General features: G+C 39.3%; 1 protein-coding gene across 6 annotated transcripts in view; it reads right to left on the bottom strand.

The window, feature by feature from the left end:
* APAF1 (apoptotic peptidase activating factor 1) overlaps nt 1-20,220 on the bottom strand; it is an 89,526-nt gene that overhangs the window by 30,226 nt on the left and 39,080 nt on the right. For all 6 annotated transcript variants that reach the window (XM_015471110.3, XM_010805196.4, XM_059886573.1 and 3 more), the window contains 4 exons: nt 19,415-19,540; nt 10,575-10,736; nt 5,415-5,543; nt 2,101-2,226 (listed from right to left, as the gene is read on the bottom strand). In XM_015471110.3, coding sequence (XP_015326596.1) covers nt 2,101-2,226; nt 5,415-5,543; nt 10,575-10,736; nt 19,415-19,540 — 543 coding nt within the window. The remainder of the gene's footprint in view (nt 1-2,100; nt 2,227-5,414; nt 5,544-10,574; nt 10,737-19,414; nt 19,541-20,220) is intronic.

The following is a 20,220-nucleotide window of genomic DNA, read 5'->3' as shown; positions in this document are numbered from 1 at the left end:
AAGAATCCACCTGCTAATGCAGAAGACACGGGTTCGATCCCTGGGTTGGGAAGATACCCTGGAGGAGGAAATGGCAGTCCACTCCAGTATTCTTGCCTGGAAAACCCCATGAACAGAGAAGCCTGGCTGGGCTACAGTCCATGGGGTCACAAGAGAGGCAGATACGAATGAGTGACTAAACAACAGTACATGCTAAGATGCCTCAGTCACATCCAACTCTTTGTGACCCTATGAACTATAGCTTACCAGGCTCCTCTGTCCATGGGATCTTCCAGGCAATAACACTGAGGTGGACTGCCATTTCCTCCTCCAAGGGATCTTCCTGACCCAGAGATCGAACCCATGTCTCTTATGTCTCCTGCACTGGCAGGCAGGTTCTTTACCACTAGCGCCACCTTATTAACAAGAATAGTAAGAAGCAGTCATTATTAAGAGCAATGGGTGCTAGAATCAAAATGCCTTAGTGTGAATTCTAGTTCTACTGAAAGTTGTGACTTTGGGCATATTACTTAACCCTGTGCTACTCAAAGATAAGAATCTGCTATTTCTCAAATTGTCTGATAGCAAGATAAGGAGCCTAAACCAGAAAGAAAATCAACTCTATCACAAAACACACTGTTAACAGTATGCTTATGATACAGCTGATTTTTTAAAATAAGACTTTCTTAATGAAGGAAGCAGTGCTGATTTATATTCTGGCTCAAGCTTATTGAGACTTATTACACTGTAAATAGCATTGACTTAACCTTTCTGTGACTGCTTCCTCAGCTGCAAAAAGGACTGTTGTGAGAATCAGCAAATTAACACATTCACAGTACTTTGCCCAATGTCTGGCATACAGTAAATACTAAACGAATTTTAACTACAATTTGTACAAGAGACTGCATAAGATGCTACTTGGACAGACCAGGGTCTCCAGGCTCAAGAGCTTAATTTAAAATGTGTGAACAAGTTGGAGGGGTAGTGACACATTAGAGGTGAGGAGGTGGAATTCTTATCAAGGCAGAATTTGACTGAGCGACTTCCCTTTCACTTTTCACTTTCTCATGCATTGGAGAAGGAAATGGCACTCCACTCCAGTGTTCTTGCCTGGAGAATCCCAGGGACGCAGGAGCCTGGTGGGCTGCTGTCTATGGGGTCACACAGAGTCGGACACGACTGAAGTGACTTAGCAAGACAGCACTAAGAAAATGATACAGTTACATGGCATTGAAGGAGAAAAGACAGTCCTCTGAACAGAATACTAGGAAAGGCTTTACTGAAAGCTTGAGGGGACTCTCAGGATTCTTAGGATTTCAACATGGAGAGATACAGAGAAGTAGGGTATTCCAAACATAAGAAACACAGAAGCAGGGAAGTACAAGGTGTCTGGGGAAATGTGAGCAGTCCAGTGTAGGTTATTTGAAGGAATAAATCAGAAGACAGACTGGTATAGAATAGCCTTAACCACAGAGAATTTTAACAGCAATTTATTTACTCCAAATGGTAGGCAAGGCAGTCACTATCTTTTTGAGCAAAAATGACACATCTGCATTGTACATGAGGAAAATGTCTCACAAGCAGTATGCAGAAAACCAAGAAAGAAAAGACTTGCAAAGAGATTAATATAAGAAAGACAACAGGTAATGAGTACCTAAACTTGAAATGGAAAAGTAGAAATAAATGATAGAAAATGGAAAGGTAGAATCCATTCAAACATCATACCTGCCAGAGATGCTCGGAGGGCGCAAACAAAACCTTGTGCCCACCAGGACCCAGGGAAAGGAGCAGTCAAAGAATCTAACAGTACTGGCAAGTAATTGGATGTGGGAATTTAAGGTAGGGAGTCAAAAGTTATTCTGATGAAATATATTTAAATTAACCAAAGTGCAGTTTTATCAATGGATTTTTCCAGCACCTGGGCCATGGTAACACTCAATGTACATGTACTGAATGAATGTGACTGCTATAGTCCATATACCAGCACTTTTCAAGGATAAATGTGAATCCAGCAGTTTCTGTTTTACTTCCCCCCAATAGTGCCCATCAATTTCTCAATTGGTAGGAGATTAAGCTTACCATCATTAAATGTTTAAAATGAAAATCTCAATTATTTCTCACCCTGATTGTCTGGTCATCAGAAGATGTCAAAAACGATGATCCATCAGGAGAAAACATCACACAATGGACCCAACTTAAATGTCCTCTGCAATCAGCTACTTTTAAACCTGAGTCCATACTCCACAACTACAGAATAAACACAATATATAGGAAATCACATTCATAAGCATTTTGAATATATCAAGAATATTAAAAACAGCAAGAATGATCCAGCAATTCCACCTCTATGACTACAGCCCAAAAATACATTAGCAAAAATACAAAATAACTTGTGTGGATTATTCACTGCATCAATTGTTTTTAACAGCAAAATCCCAAATGACCATCAGTAGGGAACTGACTAAATAAACCTCATTAATCACAAAATGGGACAATATGCAACCGTTAAAAAAAAGTAATGAGAAAAACACTCTGACAATGACTAGTCTATGGCACATGTTGCAAAGAATAGTATACACGTTTTTGCAGGAGTGTGTGTATATATATTTATAAATACTATATATAAGCAAACTATACTAAATGAGATGAAAAATAAATATGTGAGTATAGTATTACAGTGTGATATATATAATAGATGGATATATATACCTATATTATACATATAGATACTGCTTATACATGTAAAAAGAAACATCAGGATGCTAAGACAAAAATGGTTACCTTCAGAAGGTGGGGACCAGAGTGGAAGGGATAGGGATGAAAGTCAGACTTCCCTGAATAAAACTTATAAAGCTTTGATTTGGAATCATATAAACATTTTACATATTTTAAAAAATCAATATAAAAATAACAGGATGAGCATTAAGTGGCTTTCACATTCTGACTATTCTCCACTGTCATCTAATCTTCATTTCAAATGACTGCAAAACCCTGCAACAAATGAATGTACTAACTGTACATGTACACTCGTCTCCTGTTATTCATGCTGGTTACAAATTGTCAATGTCTGTCTCTAGCCTGGCTGCATTTTGTCCTGAGTTTTGCTGCAAATTACTCAAATATATTCCAGTCTAATGAAGTACCATATGTGCCTGAGTTCCTCTCATTACACTCTGAATTACAGCCCCTACTTTATGATTTTAGAACTAGCATGGACAAAACAAGTACTTCATCACATGCCCAGTGGTTTTCAATCAGTGAGTTCTATAATTATAAATTAGTTACAGGAAATTTTCTCTGCCTTATCTTGAGTCCAAGTTGAGACATACAGAGCTAAAGGCCAGAAATGAAAAGGATTCCACAACTGAAAAATCTCACTTGAAAATCCTTCCTCTCTTCCCTTCTTGCTCTCTCTCATCTTTTCTGTCGTTCACAGCCTCCAAAACCAAGAAAGTGCCTATATTTAAAAAAAGGAAGACAATGCTCCTTGGAGATTTTTTAAGAAAAACAGAGGGTAAGGATTTTAGAAGTGATGGAAAGGCCAAAAGAAAAACAGAGGGCAAAGATTTTAGAAGTGATGGAAAGGGCAAAAAGTGATGTCCTTCACTCCTAATATCCAGGAAGAGGAAACTTCCAATCACACCTACCTTGAGGATCTACAGGTAAGGTGCAAGAGCTCCTAGTAGCTCTGAATCTTTCGATTCAAAGTCTCTGCTGAAGAGAACACAGCCCACAGCACCTACTCCTAACCACCACTGCAAACGGGACTGGAGCCCATTCACACTCAAAGGGAAGATTCTCACCAGGAAGGTCTTCAGTGTTAGCTGCACTGCTATACACAGAATTAGGGTTAGAAAACAAAGATCATGGCATCCGGTCCCACCACTTCATGGGAAATAGATGGGGAAACAGTGGAAACAGTGTCAGACTTTATTTTTTTGGGCTCCAAAATCACTGCAGATGGTGACTGCAGCCATGAAATTAAAAGAAGCTTACTCCTTGGAAGGAAAGTTATGACCAACCTAGATAGCATATTCAAAAGCAGAAACATTACTTTGCCAACAAAGGTCCGTCTAGTCAAGGCTATGGTTTTTCCTGTGGTCATGTATGGATGTGAGAGTTGGACTGTGAAGAAGGCTGAGCGCCGAAGAATTGATGCTTTTGAACTGTGGTGTTGGAGAAGACTCTTGAGAGTCCCTTGGACTGCAAGGAGATCCAACCAGTCCATTCTGAAGGAGATCAGCCCTGGGATTTCTTTGGAAGGAATGATGCTAAAGCTGAAACTCCAGTACTTTGGCCACCTCATGTGAAGAGTTGACTCATTGGAAAAGACTCTGATGCTGGGAGGGATTGGGGGCAGGAGGAGAAGGGGACGACAGAGGATGAGATGGCTGGATGGCATTGCTGACTCGATGGACGTGAGTCTCAGTGAACTCTGGGAGTTGGTGATGGACAGGGAGGCCTGGTGTGCTGGGATTCATGGGGTCGCAAAGAGTCGAACACGACTGAGCGACTGAACTGAACTGAACTACAGAGCTCATCCACTCACTCCCATCTTAATCTGTATCTGCATGCTAAAGGACTACAGCTCAGCCACACCTTCACGTATTAGGGCAAGGCTGGAAAACCCACTAAAAATCGCTGGAACAGGCACGGAACACTAAAGAAATGCTTGCCGTGGTCAAGCAAAGAAAGGCCCATATCTATCTTCTTAGACTGCAAGCACAGGGCTTCCATTACTTGGTGGTAAGAGTCACTTAAGGAATGAGTAGTAACAAAGCTTGGAAAAACTATCTTTGGAGGAAAAAAAATCAGGAAACTGTTTTTGAAAAAATTAATATTAGCAGCTCATTTGAGTAGAATTCTTCTAGATACAGACACTGGACACAGACACTGAGTACAATAAAATCTATTAAGTTAAGGGCAAAATTATAAATGTAAATGAGAAATCATTTTATTCATTAGTACTTAGCAATGAAAATCCTAGATTAACCAATTTTAAATTTAACTTCCATCTTACCTTTTTCAGTGATCTAAGAAATTTGAACTGGACTCACTTCTCATCATCTCTTTTACAGAAGAGTCTATGCCCACATTTAAGAGATGCCATGTTCCTGCTTAGGAAACCAGTGGTCATTCCATTGTTTTCCCCAGACCTTGGCACATACTGACCATTCAGTAAATGCTTAGTGAATGATACTGCCTGTCATTCTCTGTCATACTGTCAAGCCAAGTCTTCAATCACTGCTAAAGTATTGAAGCTGTCAATGTGGCTTAATGTCCTAAAGCTAGAGGCCATTATGCTATGAAGAAAACACTCTTTGATTTCTCAAGCAAACATTCTCAGCAGTCAATGGTTTAAGCAACCCATTCTTTGTCATTCTTGTACCTCTGGAGTTTTCACAGAGTTTCACAGAGTAAATTCAACTACTCACCTCCACACAGTACTGGGACAAAGCCACCACTGCCAAATGGTTGTGGGGGGAGAAGTCACAGTACTGGACAGCGCTATGATGGCCCATGTGCATTTCTGCCAACAGGCCACTGGAGTGAATGTCAAAAAGCTGTCAACATAAAACAGAGAGATGTCTATAAAAGTAAGATATTTTAAAATATCTGCTATACCCAAAGTGAAACTAAATTTATTTCCAAAAGAATACCCTCTCGTTTCAAACACAGAGTACAAGTCCTAAAGAAAAAACTACTAATAATTGACATAATTAAGTCATAAAAAACATATAAATTAATACATATATAGTTTTTAAATACTGCTTATCTTGATATCTGTTTCTTATAAAGAAAACTTATCGTAGATGATCTCTCAAGCAAGCTTAGGGAGAAATAAAACCTTTGTGAATACACAAATGGACTAGCCAAATTAATATACAGAACAGTTCTTCCTAATGTTTATTTATTCAAAGGGGAAAATGCATGTTCATAAATGAAGACGATCAAAATAATACAGAGCAGAGGCTTGCTAAAATGAAATAGTTCAATCATTTCTATTTCTTTTCAGAGCCCAAATTACTCCATTATCAGCCATTTTCCCATTTTTGAACCAAAAAAAAAGCTATTCAAATTTGAGTAATTTAAAATTCATTTCAATTTCTGAAAGATTTTTAAATGCTGAATGTGGCACTAGTGGGTAAAGAACCCATCTGCCAATGCAGGAGAAACATGGTTCAATCCTTGGATAGGGAAGGTCCCCTGGAGGAGGGCATGGCTGCCCACTCCAGTATTCTTGTCTGAAGAATCCCATGGACAGAGGAGCCTGATGGGTCCTTAGGGTCACAAAGAGTTGGACACAACTGAAGTGACTTAGCACACGTGCACACATACTCTTCCAAAGTTTTTGCCAAATGATAAAAATGTTTATACCAATATACCGTATAATGATTTAAGACCAAGGCACAGTCTTCAGGAAGGAAAAAAATAATTTCCAGAGGGAGCCATGAAAATGTTTTGTGAATTCACAGCCCTGTGAACATACATAGGTGGTGAGCAGCACAGCATCAGGGGCCAACAATAAAGGACAGGAACTCATGCTTAAAATGCTTCCCAGGACAAGCTGTTCTTAAGAATTAGTGGCTGATAGAGGGGTGGGATAGGGAGGGAGGTCAACAGGGAGGGGATATATGTATACCCTATGGCTGATTCATGTTGAGGTCTGACAGGAAACAACAAAATTCTATAAAGCAATTATCCTTCAATTAAAAAATAAATAATTTTTTAAAAAAGAATTAGTGGCTGAGAGTGATAAAGGAAACTTTTCAAGTACGGAATAGGCAGTTGTCCCAATTATTGGGTAACAAAAAGATGTAATAACAGGAGTGGGCTAATAACACAAAAGAGTTGAAAAGAAAGACAGGAAAATAATAGAGAGACCAAGAGTAAGAAACTGGAATCTGTGTGTGGTTAAGGGTGATCTTAGGGTAGCTTTGTTTCACCACAGCAAAATACAGAGCTGGCCTACAGATTTTTAAAACAGGAAAGCATTTCACGCAATATAAAATTATTTTCCTCTTCCACTAGAACAGCTATTTTTAAATGTTCAAATTTTACTCAACACGATCAGTCATTAGGGAAATGTAAACCAAACTATAATGTGGTGTCACTTCACACCTAATATGACAGTTATAATTTTTTTAGAATGGAAAAAAGTAAGTGTTAGCAAGGATGTGAAGAAATTGGAATCCTTGTACATTACTAGTGGGAACAGAAAATTATACAGCCACTATGGAAAAGTCTGGTAGTTCGTCAAAAGCCCAGAATTAAATTACCGTATGACCCAGTAATTCCACTCCTAGACATATATACAGAACTGAAAGCAGGGGCTCACATACATACTTGTACACCAGTGTTCTTGTGGCATTATTCACAATAACCAAAAGGTGAAAACAACCCAACAATAAATAAATGGATAAACAAAATACCGCATATCCATATAAGATTATTATTCAGTCATAAAAAGAAATGAAGTTCTAACACATGCTACAACATGAATGAACCCTGAAATGTTACACTAAATGAAATGAGTCAGACACAAAATGAGCTATATAGTATGACTCCACTTATATGAAATACCTAGAAAAGGTAAATTCATAATTTAGAGGTTACCAGGGGCTGAAGAGGGAATTACTACTTATTGGTTACAGTGTTTCTGTTTGATGAAAAAAGTTTTGGAAAAATGGTGATAAATGCATATACAGCATTGTGAATATGATGAATGCCACTGAATTGTGTATTTTAAAATAGCTAAAATGGCAAATTTTACAAATCTTCACATCTTGTAAATGCAGGGTTCCTTTCTGTGTTTACAGACTTTAACAAACTTAAGACAAAAGGATATATTTCTCTTTGGTTTCCTGCTAAAGGGGTAAAAACCTATAAGCAACCAAGATCCAAAGGTCATAACTACTAGATCAATAATAATAATATAAATGGTCCCTCCATTAGTTTTTATACAACTATATGTATGCTTCAATTGTGTTCATTAAAACTGGAATCTCTTGGGTGGGAGAAATAGGGAAAGGCTGACAAAAGGATACAAACTTTTAGTTACAAGATAAATAAGGTCTGTGGATCTAATGTATAACATGGTGACTACAGGTGATATTGCACTGTAAAAGAGAGTAAAATGAAAAAAAAAAAAAAGAGTAAAATGTAAACATCTTAAAGGAAAGGAGGGAGGAAGAAAAGCAGATAAATATGTAAGGTGACAATATGTTAATTAGCTCAATGAGAGTAATCCCTTCACGATGTATGTTGTTATTTAGTCGCTAAGTAACACCCAACTCTTTTGCAACCCCAAGGACTGTAGCCTACCAGGCTCCTCTATCTATGGGATTTTCCAGGCAAGAATACTACAGTGGGTAGCCATTTCTTTCTCCAGGGGATCTTCCCAACCCAGGAATTGAACCTGGGTCTCCTGGGTCTGCTGCACTGGCAGGCAGATTCTTGACCACTGAGCCACCAGGGAAGCCCTCTCTATGTATACATACATCAAATCATCATGTTAAATACACTTTAAATATTTTACAATTTTTTCAATCATACCTCAATAAAACTGAAAATGAAAAACTGTAATCTAAGATCACTCATTAAGTTTTTAAAATTACCATCAGAATGTAATGGCATTGGGCCCTAAATCATAAGACCTAGGGCTCCAAATCACAGTGTAACTTTGGACACATTACTACCATAGGGCTACTGCAATGTGCTGTGTCCTTTGGGTAGTTATAAGGCTGTATATTGTCACCCTGTTTATTTAACTTATATGCAGAGTACATCATGAGAAACGCTGGACTGGAAGAAACACAAGCTGGAATCAAGATTGCCGGGAGAAATATCAATAACCTCAGATACGCGGATGACATCACCCTTATGGCAGAAAGTGAAGAGGAACTCAAAAGCCTCTTGATGAAAGTGAAAGTGGAGAGTGAAAAAGTTGGCTTAAAGCTCAACATTCAGAAAACGAAGATCATGGCATCCGGTCCCACCACTTCATGGGAAATAGATGGGGAAACAATGTCAGACTTTATTTTTCTGGGCTCCAGAATCACTACAGATGGTGACTGCAGCCATGAAATTAAGACACTTACTCCTTGGAAGGAAAGTTATGACCAACCTAGATAGCATATTCAAAAGCAGAGACATTACTTTGCCAATAAAGGTTCGTCTAGTCAAGGCTATGGTTTTTCCTGTGGTCATGTATGGATGTGAGAGTTGGACTGTGAAGAAGGCTGAGCGCCAAAGAATTGATGCTTTTGAACTGTGGTGTTGGAGAAGACTCTTGAGAGTCCCTTGGACTGCAAGGAGATCCAACCAGTCCATTCTGAAGGAGATCAGCCCTGGGATTTCTTTGGAAGGAATGATGCTAAAGCTGAAACTCCAGTACTTTGGCCACCTCATGCGAAGAGTTGACTCATTGGAAAAGACTCTGATGCTGGGAGGGATTGGGGGCAGGAGGAGAAGGGGACGACAGAGGATGAGATGGCTGGATGGCATCGCTGACTCGATGGACGTGAGTCTGAGTGAACTCCGGGAGTTGGTGATGGACAGGGAGGCCTGGTGTGCTGGGATTCATGGGGTCGCAAAGAGTCGGACACGACTGAGCCACTGATCTGATCTGATCTGATCAAGAAAAATTCTATATGAGAGCACTCTGAATACTACAAATGTAAACTGTTACAAGAACTGAAAAAAGAGCGCATTTCCTAGGCATTTACCTTCTTTTGCATATCTTCCTCATTTACTTCACAGAAATTTCACAAACTTCAATTGTTGATAAGTATTTCAATCAGTCACCAAATCACAGTATTTTAAGGCTATAGAAAGTACTCTGAAAGTCACCTAAACCAATGTATTTCAAATTGTGGGGGGGATGATGTATAGAACAGTCTTTTGGACTCTGTGGGAGAGGGAGAGGGTGGGATGATTTGGGAGAATGGCATTGAAACATGTATAATATCATATATGAAACGAGTCACCAGTCCAGGTTTGATGCACGATAACTGGATGCTTGGGGCTGGTGCACTGGGATGACCCAGAGGGATGGTATGGGGAGGGAGGAGGGAGGAGGGTTCAGGATGGGGAACACATGTATAACTGTGGCAGATTCATTTTGATATATGGCAAAACCAATACACTATTGTAAAGTTAAATAAAATAAAATTAAAAAAAAAAAAATTGTGGGGGGAAGCAGGGTGAGTGATGTAGCCAGCATTCCATCTATGTTTTAGATCAATTTGAGATACACTGGTTGTAAACAACATAAATTGTTTCTTTATTGTAGGACTTCTAGAGGCCATAAATATTATATATGTTAGTATACACTAAAGGGGGAAAAGTACCTCCAATAGGGAAAGTAATACATAACATTTCCAAACCTGTTTGACCATGGAGACCTTTTCTCACAAGGCCTATGGACACTCCCTGAAGCATAGTTCTAAGAACTACAGGAGGCTAGGGCATCTGCCCCAAAAACATTCAGCTATACTTTATGTCAATAAACAGTATAAAATGCAACAATCAATAGGTGTTTCAACTTTCTTTAAATTAGACTAAATTTGGCTTTTTAAAATACCAGTACTTACAAAGACTTTATTTTTCGCAGCCACCATTATCTTAGCACCATCAGCAGACCACGAACAGCATTTCACTATCACTTCCAGATCCTCCTGAGGCTCCTCTGAATTCAGGAAGAATTGCTTCACATTAATGCTTTTCCTCTCATTTGCAGATTTCACATCCCAAAGCTTCAAAAATAAAAAAATGTTTTAAGTTTGTTTTGATCTCAAGTCACACCTCTAGAATTCCACCTGGATTAAATGTCACACAAAATATTCAAGTTCACTTAATGAATTATTTTTCATTATGTATAACTTTTTCTAAGGCTTTTAAATTAAGTATTCTAGCTTCATTCATCACTTTCCTAAAAAGAAAAAAAAAATTAAAAGCACTCCAAAAAAGAATGTAAAACTATATAAAATGTTAAAAGAGCCTTGCATGGTGTGGAGGCGCTGACAGCAGGATGAGCATAAAGGATAGAAGAAGGTGTGACTCATGACTTGCCACTACTGCCCTCTGCTGTGCCAGCCATGAGGCGTGCCTCACAGTCTACTGTATGCACAGCACGGACGCTACACACAGGACCCAGTCCAAGCTGAACTACAATCTAGCAGAGCATCCAGAGATATAAGGAAGTCCCTGAAAACACAAAACAAAGCTATGCTGAAAGGAAGCAGTCTTGTGCACTTGGTGGGGCTAAAGGGGTCTCTAAAATAACTGGATCCTGAGGAGTGGGAGACAAAACACCAAACCTCACTTACCAGCAAAGCCACCTGAGCAGCCCGAAAAACAAAGGGCTTCAAAAAAGATCTGTCTTGGACTTTCCTGGTGGTCCAGTGGTTAACAATCCACCTTCCAATGCAGGGGACACGGGTTCAATCCCTGGTCTGGTAAGTTCCACATGCTGCGGAGCAACTAAGCCTGTGCACAAATATTGAGCCTGTGCTCTAGAGCCTACGAGTCACAACTACTGAAGCCCAAGTGCCCTAGAGTCTGTGCTCCAGCAACAATAGAAGCCACTTCAATGAGAAGCCCACACACAACAAAGAGTAGCCCCCACTCTCCACAACTAGAGAAAGCCTTTGTACAGCAATGAAGACCTGACGCAGCCAAAAAATTAATTTTAACTACTTTTTAATCCATCTTCACTCCCCTTGGCCTTGTGCAGTGTCCCAGCTTCACAGAATGATAATGGCTGCCATATACAGACTCAGCGTTGGTCAAGGACAAGAATTTAAAACAAAACAAATAAACAAACAAGCTGTTCCTCAAGCTTCAACTCAGCTTCCAAAGCACAGCTCCAAGAGTAAAACCAGATGTGACTGGCCAGACACAAGCTTCCCCAATGACTCAGTGGGTATAGAATCTGCCTGCACTGCAGAAGACAGAGTAGATACAAGTTTGATCCCTGGATCAGGAAAAGGCAACCCACTCCAGTATGCCTGCCTGGGAAATCCCAGTCCATGGGGTTGCAAAGAGTCAGACACAACCAAGTGACTAAGCACACACATGTTTAAATGTCTCAAGTTTAAAGATTATATACACTAGAAATACAGCCAAACCCAAAACCTTTCCCCATGCAATAACTCTGGATAAACTGGATGAACCAAAAGAGACGTCTAAAGTATTGTTAGCCCTTCTTGACACTCAAGAGAGAAAATCTAAACTCCAGTGCCAGAAGCTTCAGTCACATCAGCCAGATTATATAAGAAATCACACGGTTTCCCTCTTGACACGAAAAACAAAAGCAATCACTGCCTTGATTTAAGGAAGAAAAAGAAAACTAATTCAACCCGATTTCACTACATCTTTTACATGTGGACCTGACTTCAGCTCCTATGCAAGGAGTGATGAAATTCCACATGTCGAGGGACCAAATAAACACCTGAATTTCATTCTGAGCTAGTCACTGCCCTATATCCTGGGCCCACATGCACCCTGGCCTTTGTGTGGTTTAAATGGCAATTTTTAAATAAAACTCACATTTTGAAACAGTTTATCATCGAGGCCTGAAAAACACATGTTTATCAACAGGATACACTATAAAACACTTGGATGATTACAGAGCCATTTGGGGCAAGAAATAATTTTACAGTTCTCCATTGTCTTGGAAAATAAAAGCTTTACAAGACATTGACCTTGAAATGCTGTTATCCAGCATCATTTTGCAGGACGTCTGCTTACTGCACGTCACTGTATCAGTGCAAACCAGCCAACGACACTGGCTTAATAGCTCTGTGGGAAAGCTGCCACAAACATAGCAGTTCTCACCCAGGATGCAGTGATGTCTGTCCCCCTGCTGCTAGCGCTCTGTGCTCCACAATCACACTTGATACTCACCAATGAAATCAGAATCCTATCCCTGAAGACTTTTAAAGTGTTTTTCTTTTGAGTTTCAAGAAGTCTTAATTCAATCTGAAGGGACACGGTAAAGGTTTATCATCTTGCTCACATAATGTGAGTCACTTTGAGATTATATAAATGAATCGGATACAGACACTACTCTCAAGGAGTTTAGAGGCCAGTAAAAGAGGTAAGACAAGCACATGAATGACTAACGGGACTTTCCTGGCGGTCCAGTGGTTTAAGACTTCGCCTTCCAATACAGGGGGTATGGATACAATCCCTGGTTGGAGAGCTAAGACCTACCTGCCCTGGGGCCAAAAAACCAAAACATAAAACAGAAGCAATATTGTAACAAATTCAATGATGACTTTTAAAAAACATGCTCCCCTTTAAAAAAATAAAATCACAAGATATGTCAGATGAGTCATTTGAAAGGGAAACACACAACATAGTGGAAATGCTTTACCAAACCTGTGGGCTTGAGGAAACACTTTTTACCCCCTCACTCTCCTGCCTGAAGATCAGCCTCTTCACACCAACTTAAAGAAAGAAAGAAAGTGAAGTCGCTCAGTAGTGTCTGACTCTTTGCAACCCCATGGACTGCAGCCTACCAGGCTCCTCCATCCATGGGATTTTCCAGGCAAGAGTACTGGAGTGGGGTGCCGTGGCCTTCTCCAGGAGATCTTCCCAACCCAGGGATTGAACCCAGGTCTCCTACACTGTAGGCAGACGCTTTACCATCTGAGCCACCAGGGACTACACCAACTTAAGATGGACACAATTTCCATACCAAAATGATACCCAGGAGTTTAGGCTAAGAGGTCAGCATAAGTGAAGGTACAAAATAGGGAAGCAGAGATAATGCAAAGGGAGAACATGGCAGTGTGGGAGCAGCAGCAAGGGTCTACGTGCTCCCGCACAGAACCTTGCCTGCTCTGAGGCCCCCGACACATACTTCTACCATCTTCATGGTTTGTCTATGACTTGGTTTTCTCCTCACTAGACCCTGAATAACTTCTGGCCAGGAAATATACTTTTTCTCAAAAGTGTTTAAAAACCAAACATCTAGTACAGAATCTGCCACATAGTAAGTACTTAATAAATAATCAGTAAATACATTTTAAAAGACAGATTATTCCCATGTTTCAAGCACAGGTGAGGAGAAACAATAGTGTTAGTGAAACAAAACTGAGTTCTGCTGATAGAATACATATATTCACTTCCGTACCCTCCCAAAACCCAAATGAAACAGGAGTAAAGACAATTTTTCTCTCTAGGCATATTTTGAATACTCTCTTGTAAAATTAAACATTATTTAAAAACATTAAAAAAAGAACGGGTACACTTAAAAATATGATAGCAGAAATTTAAAACAAAATAGAAGGAGATGAAAATAAAGCTAAATAAATTTTCCAAGAAGTAGGACGAATGGATAAGGGGAGAAAAATAAGAAAACATCCCAAACAGACATTCTAGAAAAAGAAACTAGATGAGAATAAATCAAATGATTAAAGAAAACCTCCAGAACTGAAGGACATGAATTTCCAGATTGAAAGAGGCTACCAAGTGCCAAGAACAATAAACAGAGACAAACCCACACCAAGGCATACTGTCATGAAAGTTCTAAAAAGAGAAACACTGGGAATTTTATAAAGATCTTAAAAGTTTCGAGACCAAGAAAATAGATCACATACGAATCAGAATGTCTTCAAATATCAAGAGAAACTATGGGAGTTCAAAGACAAGGGAACAATGTCTCCAAAATTCTAAGAAAAAAATTATTTCCTTCTATATGCAATCAAAAATATCAATTAAATATGAAGCTAGAATAAAGGCACTTTTAGACAGATATGGTCTCAAAAATTTCCTCTCAGATTCTTTCTTAGAAAGTTAGGGGAGATTTTCCACCACACTGAGAATAAACCAATAAATTCAGGAAACAAGGGTTTCAACTCAAGAGAAAAGCAGGAGGATCCCAGGATGGCAGCTGAACACTGGGGATAAATAGTATCACCAGTCACAATGGAACAAGACAGATGCCTCCAAGAAAGTTATTTCTAAGAAAAGAAAATGTCAAATCAAAAAAACTGAATTATTTAAGAGAAACCTAGACAAGGGATAGCTTGAAGATGGATGAGTGATTATGTACATTAAAAAAAATAAGCAAAGGAAAACACAAAACGACACTGTTAACTGTGCAACACATTTAATCCCAAAGAGAACAAAGTATTGTATGAGAAAGGAGGGGGGAAAAATCGTCATATACTACATGGCCCAACTGTCATCAGTCAGGATGATGTAAATCCTGAACACTGATCTAATCAAAACCATGAAAACATACAGGAACCATAAAAAGTAGGTAAGTTTGGGGAAGAAAAAATGAAGAGTTCAGTTTGGAGCACAGTGAGTTTGAGGTACAGTGTTTTATTTAAGTGACAGCAAACGAGCAGACAGTTAAAAATGCAGGACATAGGCACGTAAGAGAAACGAGGGCTGGACAGAACACGTGTGAAACACACTCACATGAGAAAGGAGATAAAGCCATGAGGCTGGCTGACATGGAACAGAAAAAAGGTGATGGAGGTGGCAGTCAAGACTAGATGCTTGAGGAACGGCCATACTTTAATGGGAAGGAAAAAGTTAAAGAAGGGGTAAGAGAGACAGGCTTCCCTGGTGGCTCTGACGGTAAAGGATCCGCCTGCAATGCAGGAGACCTGGGTTTGATTCCTGGGTTGGGAAGATCCCCTGGAGGAGGGCATAGCAACCCAGTATTCTTACCTGGAGAATCCACATGGACAGAGGAGCCCGGCGGGCTACAGTCCACAGGGTCACAGAGTCAGACACAACTAAGCAACTAAGTACAGCACAGCAAGAAAGACAGGAGAAGAAAGAAGAAAACACTGATGTCAAATGAGGAGTTTCAAAAAGGAAACACAGAAAAAAAAAAAAAAAAGGAAACACAGGTGGTCAACAGGAGTGTGGTAACAAAGGGAAAGAATAAAAATTGGATAAAGAAAAATACTGGATCCCACACTCTTCCAAAGAGCATTAGATTTTACATCAAAAAGAATGAAAATGAAATAAAACTGGATTTTACTCTTCAAGGGAATACGTAGAAGACAGACCAGGCTGAAAAAGGGTTAGCAGTGAACAAGTAGATAGGAAGTGGAGGCAAGTATAGGTGATTTAAAGGTCTAGTCAGAAAGAAAAACTGAATGTTTCAGAGGATAACACAATCAAGAAGAACCAAAGGGGTTCCCCTTTTTTGCTTTTATAATGCTTAGGAAGGCCCAAGAACATCTGTAAACTGTGGAAAGGGGTTCAAAAAAAAAGAAAACTGAAAATGCAATAAAGAAATAACCAATGGGGCAAGGTGTCAGAGGAAGAAGGAAAAAAGAAACAGTAGGCACAAGCAGAGGACTTCCTGAGCATGGAGATGAGACAAAAGAAGTGCAGTAGAGCCTTTTACTTCCCAGGTGGCACTAGAGGTAAAGAACCCTCCTGCCAATGCAAAAGACGTAAGAGACACAGGTTCGATCCCTGGGTTGGGGAAGATCCCCTGAAAGAGGGAATGGCACTCCAGTATTCCATGGCACTCCAACCCACTCCAGTATTTTTGCCTGGAGATTCCTATGGACAGAGGAGCCTGGCAAGCTATGGACCATAGGGTCACAAAGAGTCAGACACAACTGAAGCATCTTAGTGCGTAGCATGTAGAGTCTTTTATGGCAATTTCTGAGGGAGCTCATGATGGGTAACTCTTGGGTGGTGTCAACCTTCTGAATAGGTATGAGGTAAAGTTATCTCCATAGAATGAAACAGATATAGTGACAGGGTTGGGGGCTTAAGAACAACAAAAAAGGTTTGGAACAGGCACTATGGTGAATTCAATTCAGGGAACAAACCATTACCTGGCAGCAAAGAAGGCCTAGTTGAATTGTACAAATTGAAATTGTTTAACAGATAAATGGCCTGGTTTCACAACTTTCTTCAACATTAAGTAACTTAATAATGGAATCTTTCGAGAACTTAGAATTAGCAATGGAGATAAAAGGAGAACCTGCCTTGAGACATAAAATGCTTTCTAAAGTCATTCTCTAAGTAAAAATCAAAAACTTACAGGACTGAAAGAATCTTTCAGAAGAACGTTGCCTTCACCGGACCTCTGAAAAACCTCCTCTGACATGATCATCCCAAAGAAGACACAGATATTTGGTATTTACAGAGAACATTTCACAGAGGCCAAATCCATTTACCTGAATGCTCTTAGAATGCTCCCAACATCTACTAAATGCTAGGAAACTCTATAAAGTAACATTCTACCCAGAAAATCCCTAGATGCCCTGAAGTAATCTATACAAAAATGAGATATCCTCAGTCAACAAAGAGAGGTTAAAGATTCAACCAAAGGATAAGCATCAAGAGAGTTTAGCTTGCTGTAAACTTAAAAGTCACCTAGCAGCATTAACAAATCTCTAGAGATTCTAACAAGCAAAACAGAGCCTGGTGGGTTCAAGTATTTCCCTGGAAGAGCGACATGCCAAGAAAATTTACTGAGCACATGTTTTGAGTACAACTGTGTACAATGAACTTCAGAGAGTTACAACAAGATGACAAGGTCTCTGCAGGTCATAAACCTATATTTAACCTTATCAAAGAAACAGAAGACGTATGAAAAATGACTGAACTGAACCATACAACAAATTTGTAAGTGGAGGGCTCCCCTGGTGGCTCAGTGGTGAAGAAACCCCCTGCCAATGCAGGAGACATGGGTTCAATCCCTAGTCCAGGAAGATCCCACGTGCCACAGAGCAGCTAAGCCTATGGGCTACAAGTACTGAGCCTATGCTCTAGATCCTGGGAGCCACGACTACTGAGCCCATGTGCCACAATTACTGAAGCCTGTATGCCTAGAGCCCATGCTCCGCAACAAGAGAAGCCACCGCAATGAGAAGCCTGCACACTGCAACTAGAGAGTAGCCGCCACTCAACACAGCTAGAGAAAAAGCCCATGCAGCAATGAATACCCAACACAGCCAAATTTTAAAAATAATTTTTTTTTTAATTTACAAGTGGAAATCAGAAGATCAAGTAGTTTCCATCTATACATACAGATACAGGTAGATAGATATGTTTATATATTCTCACAACCAGATGGATGGATGTTATAAGAGAACACTTTCTGAAGAAGGCTTTTCATTTACTGTTTAAATTTATAAAGTTGAGGGTCATTAAAAACTATAGACAAGTAAATTGGAGGCAAAAAAAAAAAAAATTCCAAAAAAGACTAATGAAACACATATATAGGGACAGTAGCTGAAATAAGCGCCCAAAATTATCTTGCCCAGAAGTGACAATTAATATATTGAATAAGAATAGAGATAAGAATGATGAAGGTGAAGAGCCTTAGAGGTGTGTCTGATGAGCCTGGGTTTATAAAATTTAGAACTTGGTACTTTCATGTTCCAGCTAAAAAAGGCAAGATGAAAATAGAGGTAGAGAGTTCATCTAGCAGCTATGTACTGGGATAAAGAGAGATGGAAATATACCGTAGAAGGTTGCTATGAGACAGGAGGGTCTGACACCATGAATCAGAGCAAACACTACAGCATGGGAGGGAGATGAGGAAGTCAAAGGACTGGATTCAACACGAAAGAAGACCAGAATAACAGCAGAGACAGGAAATAGCAAAGAAAGTGGCACTGGGATCTTATTGAGAAGGTGGAGATTTAAAAAATTTAGTTTTTTTAAACACTATAAATTTCCGGAGGCTGAATACTTTTTTTTCCCCTAGCTCTGACTCCCCCGCCATGATTTCTCAAGAACAGGAATATAGAAACATAAAAAGCAGAATAAGTGAATGATAAATAAAATCAAGAACTTTACAAACTTGACAGCATAAAGCTCAAAAGGTTTTACAAATCATAAATTAAATATAGTGCTTAAAAATTAAAGAACTTGGGCTTCCCTGGTGGCTCAGTGGTAAAGAATCCACCTACCAATGCAGGAGATGAGGTTTCAATCCTTGATCCTGGAAGATCCCACATGCTGTGGAGCAACTAAGCCCATGTGCCACAACTACTAAGCCTGTGCTCTAGAGTCCAAGAGCTGCAACTACTGAATTCCCCATGCCCTAGAACCCACGCTCTAAGAAGAGAAGAAAAGCCACTGCAATGAGAAGCCCACGCACCCCAACTACAGAGTAGCCTCCACTTGCTAAAACTAGAGAAAAGTCCAACGAGCAACAAAGACCCAACACAGCCAAAAATAAATATTAATAAATAAATGCATTTCTAAAAAAACTAAAGAATTTCAATTATATGAACTTTTAAGCATAGGGTAGCAAACCATTAATAAACAATCATTATGACAAGGAATTACAGTTACATTAAAAATGCTCCTGGATGGTGAAGGAAGCAGCTTTCTGTAGCAATGGGAAAAACAGAAACCTGTTTCCATAACCCAAGTATTAAATAATACAGTTATGCAAAAACCACTTTAACAATGAACAAAAGCATACCTTTAATGTTCCATCAGCTGAACAACTGGCCAAAACCTGATCATCTGGTGAAAATCTGCAGTGACTGACCGAATTTGTATGGCCAAACATGGTATTTCGACATTCTTCTTGATTCAGATCCCAGAGCTATTTGAGAAAGAAAAAAAGATAACTGAAAAATTACCACTGAATGGAGAAAAATTAGAAATCGTGTAAAGTTCTTCCTTCCCTCCCAATTAAGCTTTTCCAGTTATAGGAATATGTTCACTTTAGTTTGACAAAGGTGTCAAACATAGAGGTGAGCATGGGATTAACAAGTAATGGGGCGGCCCTTAGATCAGCACCTAAATCTAAGGGACTTGAAGACTTCCTTAGGCTTTCCTCTGAGCACTAAACTAGCCATTGCTTATTTTTAACAAAGCAGTTTGATTTTTTTTTTATTCAGCTCTATAATAAGTGATATGTAAAATAAATTACATTTTATTTGTAATTTTTTAAGATGCTAAGTTATCCAACTCTATAAACGGTCATTGCGAAGATTTCCCAATACAAACCTTGAGTCTCCTAACTAGGCTAAAATCTATTAACACTCTAAAAAATGATTCAAAAATATAATGACTGTAAAGATAGATATAGATTCATTTGACAGCAAACATAATGGATCAGAATAGCAAGTTAACAACCATTCCTGGAAGCAGTCAACCAAATCCAGAATGTGGGACATTCCACAGGAAAACTGACTCAATTTCTCTAACAAATCAGTGGCATAAAAAAAGAGGTAGCAGGAAGGAGAATGTTTATAGAACAAAAGTGTCTTAAGAGACTTA

The sequence above is a fragment of the Bos taurus genome, chromosome 5, assembly GCF_002263795.3.
Source record: "Bos taurus isolate L1 Dominette 01449 registration number 42190680 breed Hereford chromosome 5, ARS-UCD2.0, whole genome shotgun sequence".
NCBI classification, from domain to species: domain Eukaryota; kingdom Metazoa; phylum Chordata; class Mammalia; order Artiodactyla; family Bovidae; genus Bos; species Bos taurus.
Note: the sequence above shows the minus strand (reverse complement) of the source record. Positions and strands in the feature narration are given on the sequence as shown.